The sequence below is a fragment of the Octopus bimaculoides genome, chromosome 21, assembly GCF_046866305.1.
Source record: "Octopus bimaculoides isolate indiv1 chromosome 21, ASM4686630v1, whole genome shotgun sequence".
Classification (NCBI taxonomy): domain Eukaryota; kingdom Metazoa; phylum Mollusca; class Cephalopoda; order Octopoda; family Octopodidae; genus Octopus; species Octopus bimaculoides.
Genome location: NC_142948.1, coordinates 7,441,289 through 7,453,119, shown reverse-complemented (window position 1 = coordinate 7,453,119; position 11,831 = coordinate 7,441,289). Strand labels below are relative to the sequence as shown.

Below are 11,831 nucleotides of genomic sequence, written 5' to 3'. Positions count from 1 at the left end.
TTAGTTATTTTACTAAATTCTTTGTTATATTTAAAATTAATTGACAGAAACACAGAGCATCTCAACAGAAATATGGTAACAAAAGGGGTTAAACCTGTATAGAAGCAAGGAGAAGAGTGCAGTGAACTGAAAGGTTGCCCTCAGTGGCACACACACTAGCTGCACCACTGCACTGTACCACACACCTGCAACTGTGACTATAAGGTTGTTTAAGGTAAAATAGTTAAATAATTGTTACATACCTCAGAGCTGAATCCATGACGCTCATTAATTGCTTAACAAAATAATTGATCTGGCCATCTTTGTCAAAGGCATCATCTATTATAAGGTGAGCTGTAAGAACAACATGTAAAAGGAAATTGGAGTTTTTTGTTTAATCGTTAAATGGGAGAGGACATCAATTGATGTTTCATTAGAGAAAAATATCATTAATTGAGGTTTAAACATTTTTTAATGGATACATTAGAAAAATGAATATTTGACCACTATTTTTGATAACATTAACGTTTTTATTTTTCTTGTCTTTGGTCAGTAAGCGTTGTTTCCTATTTGAAATCAAAGGAAATGACTATTACGTTCTTCAGACTTTGCTTTTGTGACATGAACATCAATGTTGTGAAACTGACCTATTTTCCATTAGATTTGAGATGGATTCAGTGCTGAATTACTGAAGCAGAATGATTGAAGTAAATATTCTGCTCAATACGACTGATTTGCTTGTCAGTTGCTTTAGCCTAACCATTTGAGCATGTCCCTTAGTGGCAGACAATGTGTGCATCTCTGATTATAAGCAGGAGTTGTAAGGGAGCATCACAGCCATGTGTTGAAAGGGATTCTTAGGGGTCTGAATAAATGTAAAAAAAACAACAAAGTTTGAAGGAACTATTAGCCACTTTTCAGACTTTCCAGGGGTAAGCAAATAAGAAATAACAGTTACCACCCAAGGACAAAAATCATGTTACACAGTGTAATAGGGTCACTCATTTTATTGTGCAAGAGACTAACAATTACCATAGTTTCTTGTACGTATTTAAGGTGAAAGTAAGCATATTTTTTGTTTTTTACTCACTTAGCACATACATCAGTGCAACAGTTTCCTACTATTTAAGGGCTCACTCATCAGTCAAAAAAGCATGAGTGAGAAAGAGAGAGAAAAAACGTGAGTGAGAAAGAGAGAGAGAGCAGAGAGAAAGAGTGTGAATAAAAAGAGAAAGGGCAAGAAAGAGCGCATGCGAAAGTGGATGAGAAAGAGAAAAAAACACGTGAAAGCCCTTAAAAGTAACGCAATAATTGTCACCTTCAAATGTATAATAGTCTGGATCAACAAGGTCAAAATACAGTCGTGCATGGCGGCGAGCACACTGATCAATGTCCAATCTGTGATAAAAACAGAAGAATTTAATTATAAGAATTAGTGTGAAAATAAGAAACAGAATGGAAACAGATCTGTTCTGGTTAAAACCAGTGGAGCAGCGGATCTGGTAAGACAATAGACAAAATGTCTGGCCATAATCAGTAGCATCTCTTTAATTTAGTACTTAAATCATGCTGAGGTCGATTTTGTCGTGTATTCCTCCAGGCACGGCGAAAATAAATAGGTAACAATAATATGCACATGTTTGCACGTTGGCGTCACCAAAATTGCAACGACTTATTTGTAGCAAATAAATGACATCAGAAGAATATTATCAATTGATTAAACCCTTTATTTTCATCTTTACAATGTAAGCTAACTATAGAAGGGGAAAATATTTTCCCCTTCTATAGTTAGCTAAGTAAATTCTTCCTAGTAACGCCACACTGGTTGTTGTTCGTACCATTGATAACTTCAACTAAATATTTCCGATCTTCTCCATGTAAGCGTGTACATTATTATTATTATTATTTCTCAACTAAATATCGTGTACCTTGTTTTACCATTAACTTGCGTTAATATCCGTATAATAGTATAATATATTACTAGGCTATGATGCTTTATTTACTTTTTATATTTACTTTCTTCGCTTTATATTAGTATGTTATCAGTTTTTTCCTTAAGGAGAAATTTTTTTATATTTGATGAACTCTCTTGATTCTCTCCCTCCCTCCACTTTTGAAGTAGCATTTAGCTTTCGACTTTAGCTTACTTTACTGTGATCTATTTTGCCCCCCCCCCCATTTTAATCATTTAATTTAAACCTTTAGTATAGCGTTTACAGCCCCCTCCCTTTATAACTCGTAAGTTACCTCATCATTTCGCATTTGTCTTGCTTCTATATGTTGGTTCCCTGATGATAAATATATGTGGAATTCCAGCAGCTCTTACTTCTTTGGAGTAGAGTACACATATATTTTGAAACATATGTAGGAATTAAAGGAACTTTTATTTATATGTGTTTTGCTCCATTTATTGTTATTATTCATATATATATATTGTATATAATTAAAAGTATTTCTCTTTGATAACCCTTGTACATATATTTCCATTATAAATATTTTTAAAATATTTAAAAATAAATATCTAACAATTCCTCGACAACTGAAATCTAAAATCGTCTTTAATACACACATGCGCGCGCGTACTTGTATTTGTGTTGGACATCCTTATAATTTCAAATGAGGCTCACCTGAAGATCGACTTCAGAAGTTTCATCATCTCGATCTCACTTTCATGCCACAGAGTAACACAGACAAAAATCCTTGGTTTCATTACATCAGCCAGACCTAAATTAATAGAAGCGCTTTCTGTACTGGGGTAAGAACTCCGCGAATAATTTCGAATCTGTCGATAAATGAAGCTTTATTATTATAACAGCATGAACAAAATGGCGGTAACACTTTCTGCTTTTCGTTACTTTTAAAAAGAGTGAAGTGCGAATTTATTTTTGGTTCAAAGTTGGATAAAAATCGTTTTTATGAAATATGTATGACGAGATGTAATTGACTGACCGTGTAATCTGTACAGAAGGCTTATGGCCCAGTGGTTAGGGCATTTATTTCTTTATTGCCGACAGGGGGCTAACATAGAGGTGACAAAAGGATTAAGTCGATTACATCGACCCCGAAAGAATGAAAGGCAAAGTCGACCTTGGTGGAATTTGAACTCAGAACAAATACCGCTAAGCATTTCGCCCGGTGTGCTAACGATTCTGCCAGTTCGCCGCCCTCCCAGTGGTTACGGTATTGCACTCGCGATTCCAAGATCGTGGTTTCGATTCACGGTCGGCATGTTGTGTTCTTGAGCAAGACATTTCATTTTGCTTCAGTCCACTGATTTGTAAATGAGTAACCCCGCGAAGGACTGGCGTCTCATTCAGGTGGAATGTTGTGATCTTCAATAAACACAGGATTTGTATGTACACACATACATAGAATTATATATATGTATATATATCTTATTCATTTACTTTACCCTATTACCAATTATATTCTAACCGATCCGTTAACCCTTCACCCACACAAAATAATAACTCCTTAGTCTGCTTGCATGAACAGAAAGATCAGCATGCGATATCTTAATGTATATCTTTTTCTCTGATAAAATTTTGCTCATAACATATAAATACAAATTTATAGCATAAATTTGTAATTTTCCTATTGAGCACTAATGGAAACGGGTGTAAGAAGTAAAGATGACCAATTTTTAAATAATAAATAATTATCTTAACTCTCCATTTTCTTTCCTTCATTTAACTGAACATTAACAGACAGTTCGTCGCAGGGTTACTCATATACAGCAGAACAGTCTGGCACAAAGGATCTCCCGCTCCGGGAATCGAACCCACGATCTTACGGTCGTGAGTGGAACACCCTAACCACTAAGCCAGTCGCATTCACTTTAGTCTTTCCAAATCATTCGAATGTTAGCTTAAAGACTTCTCTTGGAAGTTCGAGAACAATTAAGTAGAAAACATTAAGAAGATCAATAACTATTCCAGAATACAACTCAATAATAAGGATAGTTCGGGTAATCCATAATGTTTATAAGAAAGTTAGAATGTATTAATCGATGTATCATCAATCATTTGTATAAACGAACAATTCTTACTCTTGATTCGATTGATTTGAATCGAAAATCGTTCCGTCGTTTGTTGAGAAACAGGAATTGTTCCAAGTTGATGGCACAATACATTGGTTTGACAAACAACCTGGAAAACAAACATCAACAGCAACAGATCATTGCTTTTGTTTACCGGCGGGAAAAAAAACCCGCCCAAAACAATAAAACTATTTATACTGAACAAATGTGATGTAACCAGTGGTGTAGCTAATGGGGGAGCAAGGGGAGCGACCGCATCCCACCAAGGACATTTAAAAAAAAACTCTTTAATTAACTATATCAGTAGTTGTAAGCTTCATACATAATGAGATCTTTACTGAAACAGAGAGAGGGTGGGGGGAGAGAGAGAGAATTACGATAGGCTTCTAGTTTCCGACTACCAAATCCACTCACAAGGCTTTGGTCGGCTCGAGGCGATAGAAGACTCTTGCCCAAGTTGCCTCGCGGTGGGACTGAACGCAGAGCCATGTGGTTAGGAAGCAAGCTCCTTACCACACCCATAAGTACTTGTACATAACAATGAATTAGAGCAGATTATAAGAGGTTCTGGACTAACAATGTCTAGAAAATCGATGCTGTACCTGTATCAATATTTTGTTATTCCTCTGAGACATCGTGTACTTACTCGTTATAAGCTAACTACGTCATCAACCTATTGACAAAAGCTAAGTTCCAAAGTCTTTATGTCCCGTTCTCTATTAGTCTTCTGTTATAATAAGTATTTTCGTCTAGAATACGTCAGAAGAATATTATATCAACTCCAGTACTTAAGACTGGATGGAAATCGATAAAAAGGCAGTTGATTGCATTAATTTCGTCCGACGTTTTAGCCATTCTGCCAGTTTACTGTACGTGGACAAGTTTCTGAATCTTTGGCTCCCTATCCCGATTGAAAACTAAAATTGCAGGGTTTGTGCACCCCATCTTTGTTGGCAGTGGTCAATTCACAGACTCTCCACGTCATCTCCACTCCGTTGACTATGGTCAGTTTACTGCTTCTCTAAGTCCCCACTCTGTTGACTGTGGTCAATTCACAGGCTGACTACGCCCAGCCTCTTGTTGACAATCGTCAACTTACAGGCTCTTTGCGTGCACTCCCTGTCGATAATGGTCAACATACAGGGTTTCTATGTTCCCCACCTTGCTGCCAATGGTCAGCTTAGTCTCTACATCAACTCCCTGTTGACAGTGGTCAACTTACAAGCTCATTACACCCTCCTCTTTGTTGACAATGATCAAATTACAAGGTCTCTAAGGCTATTCCCTGTTGAGTGTTCAAATTACAAGTCAATGTCTTCCCCCAGTTGACAAATTCCCTCTTTTGACGGTGGTCATGTTACATCAAGTATGCCAAACATTCGGCCTTTTTCAAACACGAGTTCAGCCCGCGTGTGGCGTAAGCTAGAGCTTTAAAAACGGAGAACCCAAAAGCTTTTTAAAACGAAAAATAATCAATAATAATTTAATAAAAATACGATTTGAAGGTTTTGAAAGATTTTTTCACTGCTCTTACTACCAAGTCGAACGACCACGCAAATGCTCCTTCAATCTGTTATGTTTGTAATTAAATTTGACCACAGTCAGCAGAGGAAGTGGATGAACAGATCCTATAACACACGCGTTTCAAAATGCAGTCTCTAAGATACAAACTATAACAAGAATTACAAGAAGAACGTAGTGGAGAATCTTACTTTTCAGATGATGCCAGTCTCTCTGTCTTGGACCTAAAGATTTGGTTTGCAACAATCAATAACGATATTACCCAAATGACTCCCAAGAGTATGTGTTCTTTCTCAACGCTGCATTCCATGTACTCGCTCCAATAACTAGTCTGAATCCATTGAAAAGTTCCCAGTATATTTGTCCATTGCAATTTATTTATTTTGATAGCAGACAAAATAATCATTGCCAGAGGTGTCAACACTGCTAATGGTAAGACAAAGCAAGGAATCTGGCAAAGTATTCTACAAGCTAACTTAACGCATTGATAGCACAAAAAGCTCGAGAGTAGATTGATCAGAGCAGTTATGAGGGGTTCGTCACGATCGCCAGAGTTTTTCAAGTTTAACAAACCACCTAGACAACCATCAGCGATTTTCCTACGATAGAAAAGTATTTTAAAACAGTCTCCATCTTTTCCACCCACGGTGAACACAACTAAGAGGAAACTGAGGATGGCTTTCCAGATTGTTACAATTAGGTACGTCCTTGTACGAGTTTTTTGCAAGTTTTTCCTTAAAACCGACAGCTTTTTCAGGATATTACTTGATGGCTTTACGGCAAGATAATTATCCCACCACTGGAACGATATGAAAATTAGAGACAGTGGTAAGATTAAATTCAAATAACACAAACGGCCATCATTTACAGGGCGTACAAGAACCCAGTAGAATATAATGCTCGATTGTCCAAAAATGGCCAACCAATCGAAGAGCTGGATTATAGGTTTTTGTTGCTTCTGTTCCATGACTTTAAAAACACTTGGTAAAATACCAATTCCCTCCAAAACAAGTAATGCTTGGGTTACTTCCAATTGTGGTAAGGCCAAATACGCCAGCACAAACAAACCAGTCGAATGAAAGCTTTCTACAGCCATCACCTAAAATGATAGAAATATGTACAATATTATTTGAAAGAATAAGAAATATTGGTTTTAGTTTCAGCTGAACAGAAGACAACAGAAAGAAAAATTATTGAAGATCAAACAAAACAAAAATAATGGTAGCGATATGTGTTCAAATATCTAAACAAAACTTGCGATATAACGGCTTAGAAATCGGTAGCACTTCAAGATATCACCATTATTCCGAATGAAACCACTCTAAGATATTACGGGTATTTCATTTAAAAAAAATTATCAAGAGCCATTATAGGCTCTCTTAGATTCACACAACTGGATGACGAATGATGTTTAAATTGAATTGCTTCAACTTAAATTTGCATGGTTGATATTTACACTGAATTGTTAAACAGGGAAGCAGAGAACGGAGGAAATGAAAGAGTTCACCGTAGACTATGTTGATGGTGGACTGTAGGAATGTTTGAACAAAACTGCTTAGTAATTAATAAAAGGAATGCAGAGAGAGGGTTTGAATCAAACAAATGTATAACCTGGCTGTTCAGAAGAACGAAAGTTACAGCAATAGGAAAGAAAATAAGATATAACCTCACTGTAGCCACTTATACAGAATATAATGTTAATATTTATAAGAATGAAAAAGATCTTCACCTCAAAATACAACTTAAAATTGAGGCTAGTTAACTGTTATATCATACCAGTTGCCCTTTACTGAGCAGAAAGTTGGATAATGTACAGAGCAATGGAAAAGAAGATAAATGCTTTTGAAATGTGTGTCTTTCGTAGATTGGGTAGAATAAGTTGAAAAGATAGGACAAAAAGTGCTGTAGTACTAGAAAAGATGAAAGTTCAAAGACACTTATTGTCGAGAATCAAGTCCACTAAGCTATCGTATTTTAGACATACGATGCGTCACGAGTCGTTGCCCAAGACTACACTGACAGGAAGCGTCAAGGGGAAGAGATCAAGACGTTTCTGAACTGAATACATCAAAGAATGAACTGGAAACAAGATCCTAGCTGATTGTGTGTATGACAGCACAACACAGAAGGAACTAGAAAGTCTTGAAAGTCTTAGCAAGCCAATACTTGAAGACAGAGAAGGCACGTAGCTGATGATGAATATAAAGATAACACTCCATTTTGGACAAATGGCTTGCAAAAGACCTCACCCCACCTCCGACATCAAATTGAAAATATAATAAATGTTACTCACCCAAAGAAATGTATTCGTTTTTATTGGTTGAGTATTCTTAAAAATAAAACGTTGAATGAGAGATAATGAAGCTTGAATATAAGGCATGGATATACATAAAAACAATGCCCAAATATATGTAACTTCCGTGTAGGATTTCGTGCTGTTGTTTATGATGGTGGTATTGACTAAAAGCACTTCTTTGCAGTTTTGGTTGCCGCTATGAGTCTTTATGTTTAAATGGTGGTTGATTTGAACGAGAGTCAGTTTGTTCAGAAAACCTAAGAATAGCACTAACAAGCAGAGAAGACATGTAAAAAGTAACTTAAATATGATTTTAAGATATTCTACACTGGAACTAGGTGTGGTCTCCATTTCCACATTGCGTGACTCGAAAACATCCCAAACGACAGGACAAATTCTGAAACGAGAAATTACAAGATTAACAATAAGGGACCACAGATATAAAAGCACATAGTTCCACGGTGGGTCCCTAGTGGAAGTATATGTTTATGTAGAATATAAAAGGCGTGGCTATGTGGTAAGAAGCTCACTTCCCAATCACTTGGTCTTGGGTTCAGTGTTGCGTGACACATTGGGCAAGTATCTTCTACTATAGCCTCGGATCGACCAAGGCCTTGTGAGTGGATTTGGTTGACGGAAACTGAAAGAAGCCCGTCGTGTGTGTGTGTGTATGTATGGGGGATGTCTGTGTCTCTCGCCATCGCTTTACAACCGATGTTTGTGTGTTTACATTCCCGTAACTTGGCGGTTCGGCAAAAGAGAAGACCAGTAAAATAAATTACAGTCTTAAGAAAGAAAGAAAAAAAACTACTGAGGTCGATTCACTCGTCTAAAGATTCTTCAAGCCAGTGCCCTAGCATGGCCGCAGTGTAATGACTGAAACTTTAGCGGAATCGAGTCTGCCTCAAGCAATCAGACCAGATTTCCGATTTAAGGATAACTAATCAGTTTTAGAGGCCCTGAAAACGTCGTGGGCTCTGCACCTTTCTGCCCCTTACAATACAATTTAAGCCCTTTTAAAAAACCTGGTTGAGGCCGCCCTTGTTTCTGTGATGTGTTTTGAAGTAATCTAAATTTAGGTTTTCCATAAAAGTTTCATGTTAATCTTTACTTCAAACAAGGTGGTGAGATGGCAGAATCGTTAGGACGCCAGACAAAATGCTTAGCAGCATTTCGTCCGTCTTTACGTTCTGAGTTCAAATTCTGCCGAGGTCGACTTCGCTTTTTATTCTTTCGAGGTCGATAAAATAAGTAACAGAAGAGCACTAGTGTCGATGTAATCGATATAGCTTCTCCCTCGGAATTGCTGACCCTGTACCAAAATTTGAATTCAATATATACTTCAAGACCCAGCTTAATAAAAACATTACTATACAGGGTGGCCCAAAAGTAGGTTTACAGTTATTCAACTATCTCTTTCGCATTCATATATTAACAGTTTAGATCTTAATTATAAAAAAATATGAAACCATTACTCAGCAAGATGGAGCACCTCCACATAATGCGTTGACAGTACGAGACTACCTTAACCAAGCCTTTCCACAGCGTTGGTTTGGAAGACAGGGCAGTATCGAATGGCCACCGCGTTCACCTGACCTGACACCAATGGATTTCTTTTTGGGGGATGTTGTAACGAACAAGGTTTATGAGAAGAATCCTAAAACAGTAAATGAATTAAAAGATTACATTTCTGGCGTATTCACTGAAATTGATGGAGATCGGAATTTGTGCTGCACTGTGTCAGAGTATTCTGAAGAGGTTTGAAGAATATTGCAATGTTGAAGGAGGACATTTTGAGCATCTGAGAGATTAAAAATTGTCTGTTTAAGATGTGCATAAACAACAGGATTGTAAGATAAAATGTTTTAAAGGAAATTTAAAGTGCCTACGTGATAACTGTAAACCTTCTTTTGGGCCACCCTGTATTCTTCATTAATCTCAAAATTAATTAAGATAAAGGCAGTGTATTTCAACAGAAATTTAGTAAGAAAATGGTTAAAACAAGTGGTTTGTTCTTAAGAATAAAAGTTTATATTTAACCTTTGTCCCCCCCCCCCCCGCCCAGGATTTTGGGTCGGGGTGAAACTCAAAGGCATACAACAACAGTCTGTGCAATGAAAATAAAGATTTTTCCCTTACGATTGATCGGTTGATTTGGAAAACATTGATTGATTATCGTCAAACAAAGAACTGTTCGATATATTTAGATGTTTGCCTTCTTTATTATAGCAATAGCTGGCAGCATTGACCACCACTGGATCGAGTTCTGCTGGATCGTAACAAGCCATTTTACTTCCATTCCTACAATGAAAAGAAATTAAGGATGCAACTTCAGTGTGCTGTCTACCAAGCTATTTATACTTTAGCATGCAGTTTAACCCTAACCTAGATCTGGATTTTTCGCAGCACAGACTACCGATAAAATAGTGTTTAATTAAGATAGACACGCTTAAAGAAAAACACATGCACAAATTCTACATTCTGTTGTGTTCTTTCTTCGAAAGTACGTTCACACTTCACTGAGTACCAATACATAAAACTCTTATCCAACACGCTCTGGTTGAGGGTTTTGTTTTCATATATATAATTTTTTTTTAAAAAGCTGAACCAATGCCTTCACAGATTACAAAACAAATCTCTATAGGGTCTTTTTCTAAATGATTAAAAAAATTTGGAAAGTGATAGGCTTCCTTAAGACATTTCCGAATGTTCCAGTTGTGTACTTGAATAGTCATCTACAAATATCTACATGTTTCCCCTCTATCAGTGCAAACCGTTTATGTTCGACAATGTAATACAAATGTCGTTAGATCTTGCCTCCTCCGCATCTCTGCGCTGTCTATGATTTAGAACAATTTTGATTTAGAGCAATTGACGTGGCTTTGACTTCTAGAGAATTCAAAGATAACAGTACGAATTAAATCGACAATGTTATAAAAAATATGCGTTTTAAAAATAAGTGCTTTAAATACAAATGTGCTGAAAAAAATCTGGTTTTTTTTCCCGGAAAATTAAACGATCTGAATTAAAAGAAATAATCAAATTGTAAACTTTGAAACAAATCCTCTATTTTTCAACGTATTTTAACTGTGAGAATTTATGTTATTTGCGGTTTTTAAAATACAGGTTCGTAAAGATATTTCACTATTTTAGAAGACTATAATTATAGATTCTAACACCGTATTATTATTATCAAAAACAGGTGTATACTTACACGTAGCATTACCAGACTAAAGATTATTAGAAATAAGTAAAAAATGTCAAAATGGGAATAAAAATATAATTAATATTCTAATTAATTTATTTTGACCAATCAAATGTGTGATAATGAGAACATGAAGTTATTCCAAGATGAGATTATTATTATTCAAGAGCAATATTTGTTTAATGAGAAGAACGGTAGCATTCCTATTTTCCGAACTCTTTTGAATGAGGAATTATTTCTCGCTATTTTCAAAATGTTTTCTTATTTCGAAGCATTGTTAAACAATTACTTTTACGATGTCTCGTCATTCAAAACGTAAACTTAGAACTTTATCTCCTAACAAAGGAAAATTTATTAACAGTTATTAATAGAGTAAAACTACAAAATCTGGACTGTAAAATTCAACTCAATTTCCCGTCTGGTAGGTTTTTAATTCGTAATCATTATTGAGATTTTAATTTTCCTAATTTTATTTAAAAAACTTCACCAGATCGTGGTTTCGATTCCTGGGCCGGGTGATTCATGGTGTTTTTGAGCAAGATGCTTCATTTTCCATTGCTCAAGTCCACTCAGCTGTAAATGGATCACCCTGCTGCAGAGAAACTGTGATTTCGGTTGGCCCGAAGCTATAGTAGAAGACATTTGTCCGAGGTGCCACGCCGTGGGAAAGCAAGATTCTTACCACATATCCACGTCTGCGCCTGAACAGTTATAACATTTTCAATTACAGAATCGCGAAATCAGAAATAGCGTTTGACAACTATTAGAAACCTGGAATACTACTCAACAAA

The 11,831-nt window shown here is 36.3% G+C and overlaps 1 protein-coding gene across 2 annotated transcripts in view; it reads right to left on the bottom strand.

Moving 5' to 3' along the window:
* The window catches only part of LOC106882006 (chitin synthase chs-2-like), a 23,060-nt gene extending 11,893 nt beyond the window's left edge, over positions 1–11,167 (bottom strand). Inside the window, exons 1-8 of one of the 2 annotated variants that reach the window (XM_014932546.3) lie at positions 11,050–11,167; positions 9,975–10,136; positions 7,833–8,232; positions 5,731–6,638; positions 4,028–4,127; positions 2,607–2,761; positions 1,298–1,377; positions 243–333 (exon numbers count right to left, since the gene is read on the bottom strand). In XM_014932546.3, the coding sequence (XP_014788032.2) occupies positions 243–333; positions 1,298–1,377; positions 2,607–2,761; positions 4,028–4,127; positions 5,731–6,638; positions 7,833–8,232; positions 9,975–10,123 (1,883 nt within the window). In that variant the 5' untranslated portion in view covers positions 10,124–10,136; positions 11,050–11,167. Of the gene's footprint in view, positions 1–242; positions 334–1,297; positions 1,378–2,606; positions 2,762–4,027; positions 4,128–5,730; positions 6,639–7,268; positions 7,400–7,832; positions 8,233–9,974; positions 10,137–11,049 lie in introns of those variants that run through there. The other variant, XM_089339359.1, reaches the window with a different exon arrangement.
* Positions 11,168–11,831: the final 664 nt, after the last annotated feature.